Source organism: Rattus norvegicus, chromosome 13, assembly GCF_036323735.1.
Source record: "Rattus norvegicus strain BN/NHsdMcwi chromosome 13, GRCr8, whole genome shotgun sequence".
Taxonomy (NCBI): Eukaryota; Metazoa; Chordata; class Mammalia; order Rodentia; family Muridae; genus Rattus; species Rattus norvegicus.
Window position 1 is genome coordinate 18,876,636 of NC_086031.1, and position 24,921 is coordinate 18,901,556.

Genomic DNA, 24,921 nt, shown 5'->3' on the forward strand with positions numbered 1-24,921 from the left:
GCAATTATTCATAAGTACTTTGGATATGAGGTTGTTGGAGCCCAGCAGTCCAATTCAAATACCAAAGTAGTCCAAGCAGTTTGTATTCTTTATTTGCATCCCTAAGCATCCCTCAAGAGGAGTCAGTTTGTGGACCCATCTTACCTTTTCTACTCACACAAAGTAGTTCCCTTATCCCTTCCTTTTGTGTATGTGCAGGTGTGTGTGTGTGTGTGTGTGTGTGTGTGTGTGTGTGTGTGTGTGTGTGTTTGGTGTATGAACACATATATGTGAGAATGTATACCACCATGCATACATATATATGAGAAAGATTGATATTGGATATCCTTTTCTATTAGCCCTCACATTTTATTCTCTTAAAACAGGTTTTCTCAATGAGCCTAGAACTGTGCTGGCAGCTAGACTTACAAGTGGATTTACGTCTATGTTTGTCTTTTAACATGGATGTTAAGCATTCCATTTTAGATTCTCAGACTTGCATTGTAAGCCACTATGACATCTCTCTGGCAGCCATGATTCACCCTTTTCCTCTGATTCCTATTTACCATGAGATGAAGTACATCTAGTTCCTGCCACCTGATATTCTGTCCAGTGTAGCAACCTAACTGCAGAATAAATCTTCTGAAACCATGAGCAAAATGAATCGTTTTTCTTTCAAGTCCCATGTGATATCATTGCTATAGCTCTCTATATGTAGCTTATACACACTGCCTCCTTATAGTAACATCTCTTCATGTTCAGCCTCCCATTCACATATTAGTGTGTGACTCAGGAGCAGGCCGGTATGGAGAAGTAGAAACTTGTTATACTGTCTTGCTGACAAGGCCTAGCTAAAAGAAGACAATTCAGGGGCTCCTAATCATGCAAAATATATATTCACTCAACTCATCAGCTTCATCTAGTGTAGGCTGGGATGTTGGCAGAATACTGGCCTAGAATGTATCATTCCATTTCCAGTTCCACATAATCTTGATGCAGTGGCAGGGGGAACAGAAATGTGAAGCTGTTCTCAGCTGGTTTACTATGTCAAGACCATCCCTGATTGGGATACATGAGACACTATCTGAAATACATCACTAACTAGAAGCAAAATCAAACAGTCATTTCTTAAATGTATCTTTACTATTTGGGAACTGTTGGTGAATATATTCATCCATCTTTCCATTCTCATACTGAAATGGCCAACATACTCTACTTATTTAACAAAGGATGTTAATTTCATATGTATTTTTGAAGGTTGTAACTCCTGGTGGATCAGTGTTAGCTTCCTCCAATGGCTGTGTCTCTTCAAAGGCTAGATAGCAATGTGAGACCATATGAAAGAACAAGAAACTGAGTATAGGAACAGGCTGAACTTTCTTCTATTCTAACAGTGTTCCTCTAAGAACTAAGGTGCTAAATGAGAAATATCTTTCCTAGAATACATTCCAAAAACTTGATATCTCCCACCAATTCCCATTTACACCACCTTGGAGCAAAACCACTTTAAGGACAAAATATTTGACCACAGCAGACCCCTGAAGTATATAGAAAATTTGAAACATAACAGTGACATAAATAACAAGCAGTATGGTGGGGAGCTTAGACTATTCAACAAGGGGACAAACAAGTTCTAAACTTTTAAGAAGATATGCCAACCAACCAGAGCTTCCAGGGACTAAGCCACTACCCAAAGACTATACATGGACTGACCGCAGACTCTAACCTCATATGTAGCAATGAATAGCCTAGTAAGAGCACCAGTGGAAGGGGAAGCCCTTGGTCCTGCTAAGACTAAACCCCCAGTGAACATGATTGTTGCAGGGAGGGTGGTAATGGGGAGAGGATGGGGAGGGGAACACCCATATAGAATGGGAGGGGGAGGGGCAGGGGGTGTTGGCCCGGAAACTGGGAAAGAGAATAACATTTGAAATGTAAATAAGAAATACTCAAGTTAATAATTAAAAAAAAAGGAAGATATTAAGAGTTACCAGAGTGTTATACAAAAGTGAAGGAGAACTTGAGAAATGGCCGAGGCATAACATATATGTCTAGGAAGCATGATGACCTGAGTTGGAATCCCCGAATTCTCCTAAGGTAAGAAAGGTATGGCGGTATACACTTGGAATCCCATAAAATGGTAAAGTGGAGAAAGGTAGGTATCTGTAACTCACAGGCTGGAGGGCCTAGCCCACTTTATAAATTTTTTTCCTTTTTTTTTTTTAATTCATTGAGTATTTCTTTTTTTTTTCTTTTTCTTTTTTTTCACATTTCTTTTTTTTTTTTATTAACTTGAGTATTTCTTATTTACATTTCGAATGTTATTCCCTTTCCTGGTGTCCGGGCAAAAATCCCCCTAATCCCACCCCTCCCCTTCTATATGGGTGTTCCCCTCCCCACCCTCCCCCCATTGCCGACCTCCCCCCAACAATCAGGTTCACTGGGGGTTCAGTCTTGGCAGGACCAAGGGCTTCCCCTTCCACTGGTGATCTTACTAGGATATTGATTGCTACCTATGAGGTCAGAGTCCAGGGTAAGTCCATGTACAGTCTTTAGGTAGTGGCTTAGTCACTGGAAACTCTGGTTGGTTGTCATTGTTGTTCATAAGGGGTCGCGAGCCCCTTCAAGCTCTTCCAGTTCTTTCTCTGATTCCTTCAACGGGGTCCTGTTCTCAGTTCAGTGGTTTACTGCTGGCATTCACCTCTGTATTTGCTGTATTTTTGCTGTGTCTCTCAGGAGAGACCTACATCCGGCTCCTGTCAGCCTGCACTTCTTTGCTTCATTCATCTTGTCTAATTGGGTGGCTGTATAAGTATGGCCCATATGTGGGGCAGGCTCTGAATGGGTGTTCCTTCTGTCTCTGTTTTAATCTTTGCCTCTCTATTCCCTGCCAAGGGTATTCTTGTTCCCCCCTTTAAAGAAGGAGTGAAGCATTCACATTTTGATCATCCATCTTGAGTTTCATGTGTTCTAGGCATCTAGGGTAATTCAAGCATTTGGGCTAATAGCCACTAATCAATGAGTGCATACCATGTGTGTTTTTCTGTGATTGGGTTACCTCACACAGGATGATATTTTCCAGTTCCAAACATTTGTCTATGAATTTCATAAAGGCATTGTTTTTGATACCTGAGTAATATTCCATTGTGTAGATGTACCACATTTCCTGTATCCATTCCTCTGTTGAAGGGCATCTGGGTTCTTTCCAACTTCTGGCTATTATAAATAAGGCTGCTATGAACATAGTGGGGCATGTGTCTTTTTTATATGTTGGGGCATCTTGTGGGTATATGTCCAAGAGTGGTATAGCTGGATCCTAAGGTACTTCAATGTCCAATTTTCTGAGGAACCTCCAGACTGATTTCCAGAATGGTTTTGCCAGTCTCCAATCCCACCAATGATGGAGGAGTAGTCCTCTGTCTCCACATCCTCGACAGCATTTGTTGTCATCTGAGTTTTTGATCTTAGCCATTCTCACTGGTGTGAGGTGAAATCTCAGGGTTGTGTTGATTTCCATTTCCCTTATGACTAAAGATATTGAACATTTCTTTAGGTGTTTCTCAGCCAATCGGCATTCCTCAGTTGTGAATTCTTTGTTTAGTTCTGAACCCCATTTTTTAATACGGTTATTTGTCTCCCTGTGGTATAACTTCTTGAGTTCTTTGTATATTTTTTATATAAGGCCTCTATCTGTTGTAGGATTGGTAAAGATCTTTTCCCAATCTGTTGGTTGCTGTTTTGTCCTAACCACAGTATCCTTTGCCTTACAGAAGCTTTGCAGTTTTATGAGATCCCATTTGTCGATTCTTGATCTTAGACCATAAGCCATTGGTGTTTTGTTCAGGAAATTTTTTCCAGTTCCCATGTGTTCGAGATGCTGCCCTAGTTTTTCATCTATTAGTTTGAGTGTATCTGGTTTGATGTGAAGGTCCTTGGTCCACTTGGACTTAAGCTTTGTACAGGGTGATAAGCATGGATCAATTTGCACTCTTCTACATGCTGACCTCCAGTTGAACCAGCACCATTTGCTGAAAATGCTATCTTTTTTTCCATTGAATGGTTTTGGCTCCTTTGTCAAAAATCAAGTGCCCATAGGTGTGTGGGTTCATTTCTGAGTCTTCAATTCTGTTCCATTGGTCTATCTGTCTGTCTCTGTACCAATACCATGCAGTTTTATCACTATTGCTCTGTAATACTGCTTGTGTTTAGGGATAGTGATTCCCCCTGAAGTCCTTTTATTGTTGAGAATAGTTTTATCTATCCTGGGTTTTTTGTTGCTCCAGATGAATTTTTTAAATTGTTCTGTCTAACGCTTTGAAGAATTGGATTGGTATTTTGATGGGGATTGCATTGAATCTGTATATTGCTTTTGGTAAAATGGCCATTTTTACTATATTAATCCTGCCAATCCATGAGCATGAGAGGTCTTTCTATCTTCTGGGGTCTTCTTCAATTTCTTTCTTCAGAGTCTTGAAGTTCTTATTGTACAGATCTATTAATTGCTTGGTTAAAGTCACACCGAGGTACCTTATATTGTTTGGGTCTATTATGAAGGGTGTCGTTTCCCTAATTTTTTTTCTGCTTGTTTCTCTTTTGTGTAGAGGAAGGCTACTGATTTATTTGAGTTAATTTTATACCCAGCCTCTTTCCTGAAGTTGTTTATCAGCTTTTGTAGTTCTCTGGTGGACATTTTGGGATCACATAAATATACTATCATATCATCTGCAAATAGTGATGTTTTGACTTCTTCTTTTCCGATCTGTATCCCCTTGACCTCCTTTTGTTGTCTGATTGCTGTGGCTAGAACTTCAAGAACTATATTGAATAAGTAGGGAGAGAGTGGGCAGCCTTGTCTAGTCCCTGATTTTAGTGGGATTGCTTCAAGTTTCTCTCCATTTAGTTTAATGTTAGCAACTGGTTTGCTGTATTTGGCGTTTATTATGTTTAGGTATGGGCCTTGAATCCTATTCTTTCCAAGACTTTTATCATGAAGGAGTGTTGAATTTTGTCAAATACTTTCTCAGCATCTAATGAAATGATCATGTGGTTCTGTTCTTTCAGTTTGTTTATATAATGAGTCATGTTCATGGTTTTCTGTATATTAAACCATCCCTGCATGCCTGGGATGAAGCCTATGTGATCATGGTGGATGATTGTTTTGATGTGCTCTCGGATTCGGTTTGCCAGAATTTTATTGAGTATTTTTGCATTGATATTCATAAGGGGCATTGGTCTGAAGTTCTCTTTCTTTGTTGGGTCTTTGTGTGGTTTAGGTATAAGAGTAATTGCGGCTTCATAGAAGGAATTCGGTAGTGCTCCATCTGTTTCAAGTTTGTGGAATAGTTTGGATATTATTGGTATGAGGTCTTCAATGAAGGTCTGATAGAATTCTGCACTAAACCTGTCTCAACCTGGGCTCTTTTTGGTTGGGAGACCCTTAAAGACTGCTTCTACTTCCTTAGGAGTTATGGGGATGTTTCACTGGTTTATCTCTTCCTGATTTAACTTTGATACCTGGTATCTGTCTAGGAAATTGTCCATTTCCTGCAGATTTTCAAGTTTTGTTGAATATAGGCTTTTATAGTAAGATCTGATGATTTTTTTTTAATTTCCTCTGAATCTGAAGTTATGTCTCCCTTTTCATTTCTGATTTTGTTAATTTGGACACACTCTCTGTGTCCTCTCGTTAGTCTGGCTAAAGGTTTATTTCTCTGTTGATTTTCTCAAAGAAGCAACTTTGGGTTCTGTTGATTGTTTCTATGGTCCTTTTTGTTTCTACTTGGCTGATTTCAGCTCTGAGTTTGATTATTTCCTGTCTTCTACTCCTCCTGGGTGTATTTGCTTCTTTTTGTAGTAGAGCTTTTAGGTGTGCTGTCAAGCTGCTGACATATGCTCTTTCCTGTTTCTTTCTGCAGGCACTCAGAGCTATGAGTTTTCCTCTTACCACAGCTTTCATTGTGTCCCATAAATTTGAGTATGTTGTACCTTCATTTTCATTAAATTCTAAAAAGTGTTTAATTACTTGCTTTATTTCTTCCTTGCCCAGGTTATCATTGAGTAGAGCAATGTTCAATTTAAATGTATATGTGGGCATTCTTCCCTTATTGTTATTGAAGACCAGCTTTAGGCCATGGTGGTCTGATAGCACGCATGGGATTATTTCTATCTTTCTGTACCTGTTGAGGCCCGTTTTTTGACCAAGTATATGGTCGATTTTGGAGAAAGTACCATGAGGAGCTGAGAAGAATGTATATCCTTTTGCTTTAGGATAGAATGTTCTATAAATATCTGTTAAGTCCATTTGGTTCATGACTTAGTCTGTCTACATCTCTGTTTAATTTCTGTTTCCATGATCTGTCCATTGATGAGAGTGGGGTGTTGAAATCTCCTACTATTATTGTGTTAGGTGCAATGTGTGTTTTGAGCTTTAGTAAGGTTTCTTTTACGTATGTTGGTGCCCTTGTATTTGGGGCATAGATATTTAGGATTGAGAGTTCATTTGGTGGATATTTCCTTTGATGAATATGAAGTGTCCTTCCTTATCTTTTTTGATGACTTTTAGTTGAAAATTGATTTTATTTGATATTAGAATGGTACTCCAGCTTTCTTCTTCCGACCATTTGCTTGGAAAGTTGATTTCCAGCCTTTCACTCTGAGGTAGTGTCTGTCTTTGTCTCTGAGGTGTGTTTCCTGTAGGCAGCAGAATTCAGGGTCCTCATTGCGTATCCAGTTTGTTAATCTAGGTCTTTTTATTGGGGAGTTGAGACCATTGATGTTGAGAAATATTAAGGAATAGTGATTATTGCTTCCTGTTATATTCATATTTGGATGTGAAGTTATGTTTGTGTGCTTTTCTTCTCTTTGTTTTGTTGCCAAGACGACTAGTTTCTTGCTTTTTCCTGGGTGTAGCTTGCCTCCTTATGTTGGGCTTTACCATTTATTATCCTTTGTAGTGCTGGATTTGTAGAAAGATATTGTGTAAATTTGGTTTTCTCATGGAATATCTTGGTTTCTCCATCAATGTTAATTGAGAGTTTTGCAGGATACAGTAACCTGGGCTGGCATTTGTGTTCTCTTAGGGTCTGTATGACATCTGTCCAGGATCTTCTGGCTTTCATAGTCTCTGGCGAAAAGTCTTGGTGTGATTCTGATAGGTCTGCCTTTATATGTTACTTGACCATTTTCCCTTACTGCTTTTAATATTCTTTCTTTATTTTGTGCGTTTGGTGTTTTGACTATTGTGTGTCAGGAGGTGTTTCTTTTCTTGTCCAATCTATTTGGAGTTCTGTAGGCTTATTGCATGCCTATGGCTATCTCTTTTTTTAGGTTAGGGAAGTTTTCTTCTATGATTTTGTTGAAGATATTTACTGGTCCTTTGAGCTGGGAGTCTTCACTCTCTTCTATACCTATTTTCCTTAGGTTCGATCTTCTCATTGAGTCCTGGATTTCCTGTATGTTTTGGACCAGTAGCTTTTTCTGCTTTACATTATCTTTGGCTGTTGAGTTGATGATCTCTATGGAATCTTCGCCTCCTGAGATTCTGTCTTGTATCTCTTGTAGTCTGTTGGTGATGCTTGTATCTATGGCTCCTTGTCTCTTCCTTTGGTTTTCTATATCCAGGGTTGTTTCCATGTGCTCTTTCTTGATTGCTTCTATTTCAATTTTTAATTCCTTCAATTGTTTGATTATGTTTTCCTGGAATTCTTTCAGGGATTTTTGTGATTCCTCTCTATAGACTTCTACTTGTTTATTTATGTTTTCCTGGAATTCTTTCAGGGATTTTTGTGATTCCTCTCTGTAGGCTTCTACTTGTTTATTTATGTTTTCATATGTTTCTATGAGGGAGTTCTTCATGTTTTTCATGAAGTCCTCCAGAATCATGATCAAATATGATTTTGAAAGTAGATCTTGCTTTTCTGGTGTGTTTGGATATTCTGTGTTTGCTTTGGTGGGAGAATTGGGCTCTGATGATGCCATGTAGTCTTTGTTTCTGTTGCTTGGGTTCATGTGCTTGCCTCTTGCCATCAGATTATCTCCAGTGTTACTTTGTTCTGCTATTTCTAACAGTGGCTAGACTGTCCTATAAGCCTGTGTGTCAGGAGTGCTGTAGACCTGTTTTCCTGTTTTCTTTCAGCCTGTTATGGCGACAGAGTGTTCTGCTTTCGGGCGTGTAGTTTTTCCTATCTACAAGTCTTCAGCTGTTCCTGTGGCCCTGTGTCTTGAGTTCACCAGGCAGGTCGCTAGGAGCTGGAAGGTTTGTCTTACCTGTGGTCCCAAGGCTCAAGTTTGCTCATGGGGTGTTGCTTATGAGCTCTCCGCAGTGGCAGCAACCAGGAAGATCTGCGCCCCCCCGCCTTCCGGGAGCTTCTGTGCACCAGGGTTCCAGATGGCGTTTGGTGTTTTCCTCTGGAGTCAGAGATGTGGGCAGAATGTAGTCTCTTCTGGTTTCCCAGGCGTGTCTGCCTCTCTGAAGGCCCAGCTCTCTGTCCCACAGGATTTGGGTGCAGAGAACTGTTTATCTGGTCGGTCCCTTCAGGTTCCGGTGCTGTCTCAGACACAGCAGATTTGCTGCTCCTGTGCCCTTATCCAAGGGAACCCAGAGGCCGTATACAGTTTCCTCTTGGGCCAGGGATTTGGGCAGGGGTGCGCAGTGTTGGTGGTCTCCTCTGGTCTGCAGTCTCAGGAGTGCCCACCTGTCCCGGCGGTTAGCTCTGTCTCCCCTGGTGTCTGGGAGCAGTGAGCTGGAGGCAGGGAGCGCGAGATTGGGGCTCCTGCTAAAAACCGGAAGTGTCCAGTCCCAGAGGAACCTTGCCTCTGTGTGTCCGGAGGCCACCAGTCAGGTTGCCTGCAGCAGAAAAGTTGGTCCTACCTGTGGTCCTGTGGCTCAAGTCTGCTCCTGGTGTGTTGCCTAGGAGCTCTCCCTGGCGGCAGCAACCAGGAAGATCTGCGCTCACTTGATACATTTTAAGTCAATAAAAGATCCAGTCTCACTATTAAAACAAGAAACAAACAAAACAAAACAAACAAAAAAACCCAGAAAGCAAAACCTAAGCCATCCAACACACATACACACACACACACACACACACACACACACACCTGGGAGCACAGAAAGAGAAAAAAATAAATAGAAAAACAGAGACAGATCATAATGGACAGTGCTTGTGGAGTATCAGCAGTCGAAGTCATATTTGGTTTTCTACATGCATCAGTTCACATGTACCTATACAAAAGTACTTTAACAGAAAATGAAAAGGACAAAGCAAGGAGTAGAAGAGGAGAGAGGAGAGGAGAGTCAAGAAAGGACAAAAAAGATAATAAAAGAAAGAATAGTGATGGAGAAGTGGCTCAGTAGTTAAGAGTTCATAAGGCTGTTCCTAGAACCTATATGCAGAAACTCCCAACTCCATGCAACTAAGGCATCAAGGGACCCAACACCCTATCATTGCTTATTCCACAGGCAACTACACTGATTTACACATACCCATATATGGTTACACACATATACACATAATTGAAGATAAAAGCAAATCATTAAGTAAATAGCAAATACTAAAGACAAAAAATGTTTTTAAAAGACAAAAATGAGTCAGTAAAAGAGGAATGGAGAAAGTCAGCAGCAACCAATTACAATTTTAAATAACATAGTTGTAGCATTCTTACTGAGAAGGTGACATTTGTGTAGACACAAGAAGGTCAGGAGTGTGTAAATAAAAGAGTTTCCTGTTCAGAAGCAATTATACAGTCTGACAAAGGAATATCATTGACACGCCTGAGAAAGAAACAGGATGCCAGTAGGAATGGAGAGACATAGGAAACACAAGAGAGGTAAATTTCAGTATTAATGGGTATAGTACAGTTCAGTAGGAACTGCTTGCTTATTTTCTACTTCTTTTAGCCAAAGAAAACTGATTCACTGTAGATGGTTGGAACATATTGTTCTTCAAGTCAGTAAAGCAACTCTTCTGCTTCTGAGTGATATATGAACATAATAGTCAAGGACATAAGCTATGTGATATCCACAGCTGTTCTTGGGAGAGATCCTGGTTATTCTCATGTCCAAGGCATCAGGAGAATGGAATTAAGCGATCAGATCCATGCAGACTCCACAAGTATAGACAGCAGGATTTGTTCAATTCACCATCAAAAGCTTTGAAGTAAAGAAGCTACAGGTCTCAAAAGGTATTATAACTGGTTTTCTCTTGCTGTCATAAAAGCAAAAGCAATCTAGGTAAGAAAGGGTTTACCTGGTTTATACATTACAGTCCATCACTGTAGAAAACCAAGGTAGGAACTCAATGATGGTAGGGACTGGAAGGCAGAAATTGGCATAGAGATCATGAGGGAATGCCACTTATTGGCTTGCTTCGCAAAGATTTCTCAGCCTGTTTTATGGTATAATCCAAGACCAAATTCCCGGAGGTGGAACATCATCAGAATTTAAATAGTAAACCCTGACATGGCCCCAGTAGAAAAGACCAGCATTAGCTGATCTAGGCTTTTGGTAGTCAAGAAAATAGATGTATTTATATTGAAAACTTGTCCACTGAGCAGCCACATCTGTTCAGAAAGATTACAATTGGTGGAGGGAGCTGTTGCACAGTGTGTGCATGTGCACACGTGTGTGTGTGTGTGTGTGTGTGTGTGTGTGTGTGTGTGTGTGTGCATGTGTGCGAGCATTTGCACGGGTTTCTGTTTTCCCCTATTTTTAGCTGTGCCTGTGAAGGTCAGAGATCTATGTAGAGTATCTTAATTATTGATTCCAACCTTGGTTTTAGGGTTCCGTTTGCCAAGTTGATATTAAAGTGAATAGATTTTGTTTTCTAGCTACTCAGCTTGTCCCAGCAATTTCCTCTTTTCCTCCCGAGTACAAAGTAAGTGGTAAGTGGGCTGTCCTGTTTGCCTGAAATATTACATGTATAGCAGGGATACACACACTACCCCTCATACTTGTGCAGTCACTGCTTTACTCATTGAACCATCTCTCCAAACCCTTATCCTGATAATTTAAATTGCTATCCTATGCCTGAAACTGTCAGTATCCACACACAATGTTCGTTTCCTTTTATAGCATTATGACATTCTTTTTCTGTGTTTGGTTCTAACATAATCATATTGGGAAAATCAGAGCAAATAAAAAACCTAAATAATAGTTAAAATAAACTGATTAAAGAATCTGGAAATAATGTTCATGAAACAGCCCTTTTCTGTTTTTTTCACTGATTTTTTTCAGTGGCCAGATAGTAGACAAGTGACTTTGTAAGCTACATTTCCAGTGTTAAATGGAGATTATTAACACTAGTGTAAGTTCTGTTGGAGATTTACTTACTAATGATGTAAAAGATCTGGTTTTTCTGACAACTTGCCTCAAGCTTTCTCTTTCCATATTCAATTGGACTTGAGAATATCACACTAAAACCATTATAATGTATATACTATATGGGAAAATGTGGTTTGGTTTTTTTTTTATGATAGTGTGTGTGTGTATGTGTGTGTGTGTGTGTGTTGTACAAGTACTTGTACATTTTTAATGCTGATGTATATACAGATGCACTTGTGTAGAACTGTGCATGCGGAGGGGAGAGGATATAGGTGGGTGTTGTTTTACAGGCACCATTCATCTTGATTTTGAAATAGGTTCTCTCAGTGGTCAACCCAACAAATAAGCTAGCCTGAATAGCCAGAGAGTACAAAGTATTTGACTTTCTCTTTCTTGTTAGCTTTGGCATTACAAGTGCATATACCATTATATACATGGATTTGGGTGATGAAGTTCAGGTCCTCATGTTTGTGAGGAAAATACTTTATTGATTAAACTATTTCTTCCAGTACCTAGGAGACTTTCTAAGAAAATATTAAGCTATCTGGGGACTAACAGATTCTCAAATCCAACCAATAAGAAAAATTCTTCTGAAAAATTCTTAATGTATCTCACAGACTGCATCACACAGGACAGAAAGTATTCAAAAAGCCTGGAAGAGCAAACAGGTCTTGGTAACAGAAACTACATCCACAGATGTCATCAGGGTTCTTATATCTCTCATGCTACATGCTGCCGGTTGCCAGATCTTTTTCTTGTCTACTTTATATTCTTCATTCATATGAAGTCATGACCACAAAAGATGTTAGCACATTGTTTTCTATAGCATACGCAATTAAAATCAGGCTACTTGGAAATTTTCTTGGCATCCTACTTAAAATGAACATTAAAAAGGCATTGCTTAGTTTCCATTGATTATCTTTCTGATGTTAAAGCAATAAATGCTTTGTTGAGGCAATAGGTGGATCAGGTGGTAAAGATACTTGCTGTTAAGACTGACAACCTGAGTTCATTCCAGAGATCTCCATGGTAGAAGGAAAGAATTGACTCCCTCAAGTTGTCCTCTGACCTAAACAGATCCCACATGGCAGGTGTCGTCTTCCACCACATTTACACATGCTAACTAAGTAAATACATGAATAAATGTAAAAAAAACACACACTTTAATGGCTGCCAGGAAATATTGTGTGATAACTGAGTCTTCATTGAGTCTGCATGTGAGCACATACAGAAAAAGGGGATGGACTACATAGGCTCAGGGGATTCTTGAGAGAAATTAGCTAAGGGTAAGAGATGGTCAGAATTCTAAACAGTTGATCCAGATACATGATGGCTCACAGCCATCTGTAACTTCACTTCCTAAAGGTCTGACACCCTTTTCAGGCCTCTTCCAACATCACATATACACATGTGTCGTATCTATGGAAATGTAGGCCAGCACTCCCACTCAAATTATAAGAGAAAATAGATAAGAGGGGGATTTTTATAAGTAAGGCAATGGGAGGATACCAAAGAGGTGTGCTGGTGGATGATGTTCAAAGCAGTGCTACTCCATAGAGTATGTGAGAAATGAGTGGAGGTAGGGAGTTGAAGTGATTTATTCAATTTGGGTAGAAGAACACCATGCTGATATATCATAGTGAATGTCTTTGGTATGGCTTTGACACTTTCTGAAAAGGTAGAATTGCCTTGCCTGTTAGTTGAGGGGCATTAATCTTTAAGCCATGTTCTGTTTCTGTGAATTAAGGTAGTTTCCTGGTGATTCCAAAAATGAAGTACAGAGAGTATCTCCAAGACTGTTACCTATTTCATTTTTTGAAAAAGTCACAGAGCATTCCAATACAAAATTATAACCCATTGCACTTTGTGCCACAATAAACATACCATTCTATAGATTATTCTCATTTCTGTTCAGGTCTCTGTGTAATAGCATTTAAACTTTAATTTAAAGGTAGAATTCAGCTCTGATATCCCACTACCTAGCAGCATAAGCATGTTTGTATGGCTTTCATATCATTTTACTGACAGTTATGAGATATTAGAAAACCTCTTTCCCATTGCTGCTGCCAGTTTTCCCTTGCCTTTCTCTTTCAATAATCTTGACTTACTAGTTTTAAATTATTTCCCATTAGGTGTTTGCCAAACTACTGTGAACATGGAGGACACTGTGTTCAAACATGGACTACCTTCTACTGTAACTGTAGTAACACTGGTTACACAGGAGCTACCTGTCATGACTGTGAGTACGCACAGTATATGAGCACAACTCTTGGAATACAGTATGGGGACACTGTTTTCAGTATTGTGTGGGTAGTACTGTTTATTTCTTTGGTATGAATTATCCAAATGGATGTAATAAGTCACATATTAAAGCAGGGAGGAAAAAAGAGTGAACAAAGGCTTATCTTTATGGAGTTTATGAAAATAGGGCAAAGAAAGAGAAGATGTGCTATAGTGAAAGAGAAAATGGTGCCAAGTATGCACAGAGGAGCTGTGCAACAAGTAGCATTGTCGTGATGGCTTGTGTTGTACTGTGCCCACAAGTAATTCATATATGTTACTTGTGACAAGTGGATTGTAGTTTGCCTTAGTTATTTTCTTACTACTATGATAAAAAGCACTCTGACCAAATCAACTTAAGAGAGAAGGGTTTATTTGGGTTTACAACTCCAAAAGTATATGATCCATCATAATGGAGGAAGAAATGGCAACTAGTGGAGAAGGCATGGTAGAAAGAAGAGAAATACTAACAGATCACTTTGTATCCATACTCAGGAAATAGAGAATAAATAGGACATGGCATAAAGCTATACAGCCTCAAGCCCTGCCCCAGGTGACACATTTGCTCCAATGAGACTCCACTCCTGCCCAACCAATAAAACAAGCCAGAGACCAAGTGTTTAAATATGAACCTATGGAAGACGTTTCACATTCAACCTGCAATGTGGATATACCACAAATTTCTTCACACATTAGTAGACCTTCTTTCTCATTGTCCTCATTCTGGCAGAGGTCACTTCATCTGAATATTGCTATGGCCAAGGGAAGGAAATAAATAAAAAGAAACAAGCCAGTGTTTAATTCAAAGACTTCTACAGAAAAAAAGTGAATGAGATTACTTCTGCTCTCATTTCCTTTGCCAGAAACTACCCTAGTGTCACCTCCAATTGGAGGCAAATTGTATTCAGTCCATGAGACGTGATAATATTGGCTCTAGGAAGCAATGACTACCTGTCAGTGGTGGACCTTTTGGAAGGCACAGATTGAAAGACTGGGCTGATCTTGTCCATGTTATAGAAAGAAGGATTCTTAGAGTAATGGGTGAACTGGATCCACTAGTAAAAGAGTGTCCTCTGGAGAAACTGTGAAGAATCAAGGAGCGAGAGTGGAACACTGATGATAGAAAGAGTGAGGAGACAGGAGAATGCCAATGGGCTGGGACATGAGATAAGAAGATACATCCATTTACCTGCAGTTGGAATAATTTCATAGTTGTTCAGGGATAAAAACAATTTGATGTATTGTGTTTTATTTGTGCATTCTTCTGGTGGCAGAGTCCTAGAAAAGTTTCATGATCTAGCTACTGAGAAAGGTGCTACAAACAATAACTATATGCAAGTGTTCATAGAATGCTGGCTTTGTGTTCTTGTGGCTGAGTAAGCTGTTTGGTCTAGTACTCAATTTTCTAGTCTTTTTCTCTCTTTGTGGGTCTAGTTTATATTAGATGCATTGAGTCAAGCAAACACAAAGTAGAAATGAGACTGTCTGGGAAAGGTTGGCCTAATTATTGGAAGAATGATGAGAGTAATAAGTAAGTAATAAGTAATAAGTAATAAGGTTTGGAGTAGAATGATCAAAGACACGTAGCATGGTCCACAAGATGTCGATTTGTTTTGTGGTGTTTTGATGGATGTGCATGCATGTGTCCACATATGTGTGGATATATACTCATTTATACTTGTCGGTGTGGAGACCAAAGGGTGATTTCAGTTGTCAATTTCGTCTCTCCTTATTTTTTCTGAGATAGGCCCTCCCTAACATGAAGCTCACTGTTTTTCAATAAACTGCCTGGTTAGCAAGGCCCGTGAATCAGCATTATCTACCAATTATCTCTGGGATTTTAAGCACAAAACACGCTTGTTTAACCTTTACATGAATTTTCAGGACCAGATTCAGGGGTTCATGTGTGTGTGCACAGCAAGCACTTTTGACCAAACCATCTTTCCGTCACCATGAGTTATATTATTTAAATGATTAATCCTTAGAAATGGCACTAGGTCAAAAGGAATGGCGATTTGAAAGGTCTCAGTTTATACTCCCAAGTCTCCAAAAGGCTTAAGACAGTATATATTTCAAAGTTCTTTTTTGTGACTTTACTTTTATATGTCTGCCAGAATTACTTAATGCATAAAACTATTTGCCATGATTTTCTGCTACATACTAGAATATCAAAATGAAGTTCATTATTTGTGCTCTTGGGATGCCTCAGGAGAAAGTTTTTTTTTTTCATAAGACTGGTGGGACAGTAGGTTGATTGCTCCCATAGAGTTGCCTTTTGTCACTCAACACACACTCTTTGAAGCAGATCTGGTTTCAGAAGTCAGGTGTTTAATGAGTGTTGCTGGCTTGCTAAGTGACAGAATAGTTGCATCACCACTTCAGTCTGCCTGCTATTGAGTGGCTCTCCTTGATCATCTTAACACCTCTCTAGTGACATAAGTACATGTTCAGAACCTCTCTCACCATGTTTCAAGCTCCTTTAATCTCTTCACAGGATAGCTTGCTGACATCCTAACAAAGCATTTCAGGCCATTTTTCAGCCTTACAAAAAGATGTTACTTTTCTTTTCTCAAGTCTGCTAGAGTGATGGTTGCTTTGGGCAATCAATAAGCAGGTATTGACTTTGAGCATTACTACCTGTATGCCCGTCAGACTTAAGACATATCAGGAAGCAGAGAGGCTTTTTTAGTTCCCCTTTAGTGAAATAGTCCTTATCACATTTGGAAGATTGCTTGTAGTGAGGAAATTCTTACCAAAAAAGATCTATTGCAAACTATCTTTCATATATTTACCTTAGATTTAACTCATATATTGGCATTATTAGATGAGTTTCTTATTGAGGCTGGCATTTCCTACCTTCCATGCCAATAGGAGAGGCTTTTCAACTCAAGTAGACAAGAAGAAGGAGTAGAAAAAAGGAAAGAGGAGGAATAATATAAGAGGAAGAAGGAAACAAAAGAAGGATGAAGAAGAAGGGACAGACGAGAAAATAGAGAAGGAGAAAGGAAAGAGAGGAGCAAGAAGGAGAAAGAGAAGATGAACAGGATGAAGGTGAGGAAAGATAAGGAGAAGAAATAAGCAAAGAAAAGGCAGTGCGTGTGTTTGTGTGTGTGTGTGTGTGTGTATGTGTACGTGTATGTGTGTGTGCATGTGTGTAATGGGAAAGCATTTAAGAATGATGGAGGCATCAGAAGAAAAGAAACATGAAGAATGAGAAGGACAACAGTAAAATGAGGTAGTCAGAAGGATACTTTTACTCACTAGTGAAGCTTCTTGCTCGGTCAAGCCTGATAAACTGAATTTGACATCCAGTACACTCACATCTATAAGAGATCGGGAAAACTGATTCCTATAAGTTGTTCACTGTATGCATGCACACACAAAGACACACACACACACACACACACAAAATATGCAAACAAATGAATAAATAAATAAATAAATAAATGTACCACATTTATTAAATCATTAGGCTTTTGAAGAAAATATTTCACTGTATAGCCCAGACTCTCCTAGAACTCACTGTGTAGATGAGGCTAGCTTGAAATTCACAGAGATCCCCCTATTTATATTTTGTCATTTTTAATTTTATTGTTTGTCTCTGACAGAAAAATAACCATGAAAAGGCTGACTAACTTGGAGCTTGGCCTTCTGATAGCACAGAGAGGCTCTAAGACCCCTAAACTAATGTGAAAGAGGAAGCTGTCAATGTGGAAATGTAAGAAGTGTGGTCACAGTGAGAAGGGGCTTAACTGATTGAGAATACCACACTCTGCAGGGCAAGTAGAAAGCAACCATAGATTTGTTTTACTTTAATGCTGCTAACTGGCATGGTAGTATTTGTTTTGCTCTTGCTTTTTCTATTATCAATCATTCAGGAAAGTATGCCTCCAGTGGTTTTGCTGAGTTTGTCTTAAACTTGAAGGCTGTGTGAGCCTGAGATGTGGAGATGAGGGATGTTGTTTGACGTCAGGTTTTAATCAATATGAAATTCAGCCCTCCCAACCATGTGAAATGGATCAAGCTGTGTGATCTTTATATACTTTATGTATGTGACTAGAAATAGGGCCCAATAGTAAAATGAATACCATGTCTAACAACTGCAAAGCCATGTTAACAATTTGGACATGTGTGGATAGGACACATGTAGAAACAGGGTGTAATTTAAAGGAAGCTGCCAGTGGTTCAGCCTGCCACAATCTTTGCTTCAAGACATAACCCCTGTGCCCAAGTAGCTGAATAACTTGAGCGAGGTTGAAGGCAAGATTGGTGGAGGTCGAATGTTACATTCTGAAAGTGAAACATTTTTATAAATTGTTCCTCTTGGTGGAGTGCATGTATGTGTATGCATATAAAGGCCAGAGATCATTTTTCCAGTGTCACCCATAAATGTGTTCTAACTAGTTTTGTGAGGAGGGCCTCTTATTGGCTGAAACTGAAGTATTTTAAGCTGACTGATCAGTTACCTCAGAAATCTACTTGTATCTGTCTCCACATAGCTGTAATTACAAGTACATGCTATTACATTCAACTCTTAAAAATATAGATTCTGGGCAAGGGAAGTACATTGTCAACTGAACGATTGCCTCAGCCCTGAGAAATGAAACATTCTTAAAGATAGAAGAAATACATGAGGACAAGGGATAGGGCTTTGCTGGGAAAACAGAAGCTACAAGCCTGATGACAAATTCAAATCATTACAATACAACCCAGGTGAAAATCTGAATGTGGAGGTAGACATCTAACATCCTAGCACTTCTGCAGCAAATTGAGAAGCAGAAATGAAAGACTTTCCCAGAAGCTTCTGGGCTAAAAATATACAGACTGGAGTAGGCAGCATAAAGGCAGAAATATGTTTGCCTCAGCAAGATTAAAGGCCAGAACTGACTCCCCAAAACTTAATCTAGCCTCCACATGTGAGCAATATCATGTGTGCATATGAGCCTCTGCAGTAACACCTCTCTTCTTATCTTTGCATTTGTCTGTCTACCTATCTGTCTAACCTAAATAAATATTTTTAAAAGAAATGATACATGTAATATTCAGCAAAACAGTGGTGATAAAATGTTAAAAATAAGTTTAAAAGGGATGCAAGATATTGTCCACAGAGGAACGAAATTTCATAGAGTTTGTAACCATCAACCCCTTATTGTAACAGACATCAATTGGTTGATGACTGAATAGATTTTTAAAGAGCTTGGAGAGAAGCATGATGGGACAAGAAAAATGGCATAGGCATGCCCTGGTATTGGCTGGTCTAAGAAACACTGAGATATAGGATATATAGTTGACTTTCCTTGTCACTGGCCTAAGGGAAAGGCATAGACATGTACTGAGTGCATTTTAAGTGTCATTTGAAAGGGTTTTGGTTTTTGCTTCTGTGTGTTTGCTCTTTTGTTTTTATCATAGTAGTTTCCATATATTCATTGAATAAATGCTAAAACCTCTACTAGATCCCTATAACCATAGGCAGAACCAAACCTGCTAAGTAAGAGGCTTTTGTATATACAAGTGTGCCTGTTACAGAGCTGTTAGAGTCAGTGTCTGAAGCCCAAGAGTACACTGACAAGCCTGGGTTGACCATGTATTTGTAAAAGGCCAGGTCATGAGACAAGTATAAAAGCAGAGTGAGATTTACCCAATGTGTCCACAGTGGGAATAGGAACAATGAGGTTCACTGACTCCTGAGGTGTATCATCAGGGTTCTGACATGAAGCAAAGCTTTAAATAGAGAGTCAGATGTTTGCATAGCTAAACAGTCTTAGCCAACATGAGACCCTGACCTACATCCCTATCTCAGTCACTCTGGAAGAAAGTTTGATGATATCAAAACCGTATGAAAACTGTGCGCTGGAGCCACTAGCGTGTGCAATCCTTCAGCCTTTTCCATCTAACAGCGTTGAATTCTTATAGAAATCTTGGTTTCTTTGACATCATTCTTTATTAATCTGATAGAAAAGAAGCAGGACACAAGGGAATGTCTTCATTCCTGTTAGTAGGGTTACTTGCCTATAATAAAGCTTAGTTTAACAAATAGGCACAGAAAGGGACTAAGACATTAGTGGAAAAGGTAAAATTATCATGGCAACATACCATAAAAAATTACTTAAAACTTGTGAATTGAATTTTAAATGTAAGTTGCTCAGACTGCAATTAAGGAGAATTATCTAAATCTCTCAGTGTAAAATTTCAGGGAAGGAAACAATGCATATCAAAAGACTCTTAAAAGCTTAGGACTTAAAGTCTGAGGAAGTAAAACTGTGGAAGTTTTGCCACCCGCACCTTCACATATCCAAATTTCTTGTCTAGAAACACTTCTCACTTGTACATGAAAACTTCAAACAGCCTGGTCAGACAGACATACTTGAAACACAGGGCTCCTCCTATGCATTTTAGAACCATGGTAGGCAATAAATAAATAAATATTCTTTATGTGGAAAATAGTTAAAGACACAGGAGTAAAAGAAGCAGAGTTGGAACTCAGCTCCAAATAAGTTTAAACATTTTTTTCACTATAACATTTATTCAAAGAAGACAGACTCCTGAGAAGTCAGAGGAGACTACCCTCTGCCCACAGTCCAGACTCAAGAGGGAATCGCATAGTGCCAACTGTGCCCACTGGGTGCAAGGACCTCCAAGCAATCAGGTACAAGATCCTTTGATTCCTGCCCACACCTAGAGCCAGAAGACAGTCTCCAGGAGTGCCCACACAGCTGAAAGCAGAAGTAAGACACACATTTCTGGTATCAAGTGATCTGCATGGTAGATTCAAGATACAAAGAGACAGAAGTACTCTGGGTCATGGCACTTCCTGTTTCTGTCTCTGCATGGAAGGGAACTGATACCATCCCACAGTTCCCTGCACCCACATCACATGGGGAAGAGAGCTGACCATCCAGGAGTGCATACATCCTGAGATCGCAGGACAGACCTCTGCATACTTCTGCCCACATCCCTGGTCCAAGGGGAAATTTCACAGTGCCTCTGGACACAATGATATCAGAACAGACAGCCGCCAGTACCCATGGCTCTGGTCTGTACCCAGGACCGAACTGAACTGGTCAAACAGCTTTCTGCACCCAAATCCTGTGTGGGAGAGAACTGGACCCTCAGAAGTGTGAATACTTTTGAAAAGTCAGGGGAGACTACACTCTGCCTACAGTCCAAATCCAAGAGGGAATCATATAGTGCCAACTGTGCCTGCTGGGTGCAAAGACATACGAGCAATTAGAGGCAGGACCCTTTGATTCCTGTCCACACCTAGAGCTGGAAGATAGGATCCAGGGGTGCCGACACACTGAAAGAGCACCTGTTCTCAGGAAAGGCTGAAAGAAAACAGGAAAACAGTTATACGGGAGTGCTGATACAGAGGCCTACATCAGTGTCAACTCACTTCCAGAAAAAGCATGACACGTAAACACCAGAGACAGCACAATGGCTAGAGGCAAGTGCAGGAACCTAAGCAACAGGAAACAAGACTACCTGACATCATAAGAGCCCAGTTATCCCACCAAAGAAAATACTGGATATCCAAACACACCAGAAAAGCAAGATTTAGATTTAAAATCACATTTTTTGATAATGATGGAGGACTTTAAGAAAGACAGAAAGAACTCCCTTAAAGAAATGCAGAAAAATAAGTAAACAAGTAGAAGCTCTTAGGGAGGAAACATGAAAATCCCTGAAAGAATTACAGGAAAACACAACCAAACAGGTGAAAAATTGAAAATGGAAATAGAAACAATAAAGAAAGCACAAAGAGTGACAACTCTGAATATAGAAAACCTAAGGAAGAGACAACGAGCCGTAGATAAAAGCATCACCAGCAGAATACAAGATATAGAAGAGAGAATTTCAGGGGCAGAAGATACCACAGAAAACATCAACACAACTGTCAAAGATAATGTAAAAGGCAAAAAGCTCCTAGCCCAAAACATACAGGAAATCCAGGACACAATGAGAAGATCAAACCTAAGCATAATAGGTATAGAAGAAAATGAAGATTCCCAACTTAAAGGGCCAGTAAATATATTCAACAAAACTATAGAAGAAAACTTTCCTAACCTAAAGAAAAAGATGTCAATAAGCATACAAGAAGCCTAGAGAATTTCATATAGATTGGACAAGAAGAGAAACTCCTCCCATCACATAATATTTAAAACACAAAATGCACAAAAAAAGAAAGAATATTAGAAGCAGTAAGAGAAAATGGTCAAGAGACCGTTTTAAAGGCAAACCTATAAGAATTACACCAGACTTCTCACCAGAGACTATGAAAGCCAGAAGATCCAGGACAGTTGACATACAGACCCTAAGATGTCAGCCCAAATTACGGTATCCACCAAAACTCTCAATTAACATAGACGGAGAAATGAAGATATTCCATGAAAAAACCAAATTTACACATTATCTTTCTACAGATGCAACCCTACAAAGCATAATAGATGGAAAACTCCAATGCAAGGAGAGAACCTACACAGTACAGACAACAAGAATATATGAATATTGAAACCAATAGAAGTTTCAATGAAACCAAAAGAGGACAAGCAAACATAATTCTACCTCTAAAAATGAAAATAACAGGAAGCAAAAATCATTATTCCTTAATACCTCTCAAGATCAATGGACTCAATTCCCCAATAAAAAGACATAATATGGATTGGCAGACTGGATACAAAAAGAGGAGCCAGCATCTTGCTGCATGCAGGAAACACACCTCGTTGACAAAGACAGACACTATGTCAGAGTAAATGGCTGGAAAATAACTTTCCAAGTAAATGGGCCAATGAAACAAGCTGGAGTTGCCATTGTAATATTAAATAAAATTGACTTCCAACCAAAAGTCATTAAAACATAAGGAAGGACACTTCATATTGTCAAAGGAAAAATGCACCAAGATGAACTCTCAAACTAAATATCTAAGCTCCAAATGCAATGGCACATATATTCATAAAAGAAACCTTACTAAAGCTCAAAGCACACATTGCACCTCACATGATAGTAGGAGATTTCAACACCCAACTCTCATCAATGGAGAGATCATAAAAACAAATTAAACAGAGATGTAGAAAAACTAACAGAAGTTATGAACCAAAAGGACTAAACAGATATTTAAAGAACATTCCATCCTAACTCAAAAGGATATACTTCTTCTCAACACCTCATGGAATCTTCTCCAAAATTGACCATATAATTGGTAACAAAACAGGCCTCAACAGATAAAGGAGGATAGAAATAATCCGATGCATCATATCATACCATCACACATTAAGACTGGTCTTCAAAAACAACAATAATGACAGAAAGGATACATATACATGGAAGTTGAACAATACTGTACTCAATGACATCTTTATCAGGGAAGAAATAAAGAAAGGAAAGAATTCTTAGAATTTAATGAAATTGAAGATACAACATTCTTAAACTTATGAGACACAATGAAAGCAAGACTGAAAGAAAAACTCATACCTCTGAGAAGCTGCAAAAATGTTCTCAAAGAAACAGGGAGAGCATATGTCAGCAGCTTGACAGCACACCTTAAAGCTCTAGAACAAAAAGAAATAAATAAATGAAGGAGGAGGAAAGGCAGGAAATAATCAAACTCGGGGCTGAAATCAACCAAGTAGAAACAAAAAGTACTGTACAAAGAATCAACAAAACCAGGAGCTGGTTCTTTGAGAAAATCAGCAGGATAGATAAACCCTTAAACAGACTAACCAGAGGTCACAGAGAGTGTATCCAAATTAACAAAATCAGCAATCAGAAGGGAGACATAACAATAGAATCTGAAGAAATTAAAAAAAAATCATTAGATCCTATTACAAAAGCCTATATTCAACAAAATTGGAAAATCTGGAGGAATTGGACAATTTTCTATACAGATACCAGATACCAAAGTTAAATCAGGAACAAATAAATGATCTAAACAGCCCTGTAACTCCTAAAGAAATATAAGCAGTTTTTAAAATTCTCCCATCTAAAAAGAGCCCAGGTCCAGATGGGTTTAGTGCAGAATTCTATCAGACCTTCATAGAAGACCTCTTACCAATACTGTCCAAACTATTCCACAAAGTTGAAACAGACAGAGCACTTCCAAAAGCCTTCTATGAAGCCACAATTACTCTTATACTGAAACCACACAAAGACTCAACAAAGAAAGAGAACGTCAGACCTTTTTTCCCTTATTAATATTGACACAAAATACTCAATAAAATTCTCTCAGACCACATCCAAGAACACATCAAAACGATCATCCATCATGATCAAGTAGACTTCATCCCAGGGATGCAGGGATGGTTTAATACATGAAAATCCATCAATGTAATCCATTATTTTAAAAAAGTCAAACATAAGACCCACATGATAATTTCGTTAGATGATGAGAAATAAATTGACAAAATTCAACACCCTTTCATGATAAAAGTCCTGGAAAGATCAGGAATTCAAGGCCGATATCTACACATAGTAAAAGCAATATACAGCAAACCACTAGCTAACATCAAACTAAATGGAGAGAAACTGGAAGCAATCCCACTAAAATCAGAGACTAGACAAGACCGCCCACTCTCTCCCTACTTATTCAATATAGTAGATGAAGTCCTAGCCAGAGCAATCAGACATCGAACGAAGGTCAAAGATATACAAATTGGAAGGGAAGAAATCAAAATATCACTATTTGCAGATGATATGATAGTGTACTTAAGTGACCCAAAAAGTTCCACCAGAGAATGACTTAACCTGATAAACAACTTCAGCAAAGTGTTGGGGTATAAAATTAACTGAAATAAATCAATAGCCTTCTTTTACTCAAAGGATAAACAGTCTGAGAAAGAAATTAGGGAAATGATGCTGAAATGTTGTTCAAAAACTCGTCCCTGTTGCCCACCCACTCAAGGCCTGAATCTAGCTTTCAGCCTGTACAAATTAATTCTGACTCATGCACCAGGAGGTTTGTGCTCCAGGAACTCTGAGCCGGTGAGATTAGATAGCTGTCCTCCAGGGGTGAGTTCTGAGAAAACGAGTCCCTTAGCCCTGCATCCAGAGCTCCAAGAAAGGTCACAAAGAACATCTGTGGGGCCCCAGATATCTCTTCTTCCCACTCAAGACCTGCTTAAGTTTGAATTAGCATGGGACCAATCATGTATTGGCCCTCCATCCGTTTCCCGTCCATTCTCAAAAATCCTATATAAACTTTGTGCTTTTATGGTTCTGGGCCAAGCCCTCTGCCTCCTGCGTGAGGTACATATTGGTCCAGCGCTCTGCCCGAATACAGCTTGTTGCCTTTGCATCGGACACGTGGTTTGTAGTCATACTTGGGCATCTCTCCCTCCAGCCCCGAGCTC

At 39.2% G+C, this 24,921-nt stretch overlaps 1 protein-coding gene across 6 annotated transcripts in view; it reads left to right on the forward strand.

Moving 5' to 3' along the window:
* Cntnap5b (contactin associated protein family member 5B) overlaps positions 1 to 24,921 on the forward strand; it is a 903,457-nt gene that overhangs the window by 498,381 nt on the left and 380,155 nt on the right. For all 6 annotated transcript variants that reach the window (XM_063272213.1, XM_063272212.1, XM_017598777.3 and 3 more), the window contains exon 11: positions 13,432 to 13,538. In XM_063272213.1, coding sequence (XP_063128283.1) covers positions 13,432 to 13,538 — 107 coding nt within the window. The remainder of the gene's footprint in view (positions 1 to 13,431; positions 13,539 to 24,921) is intronic.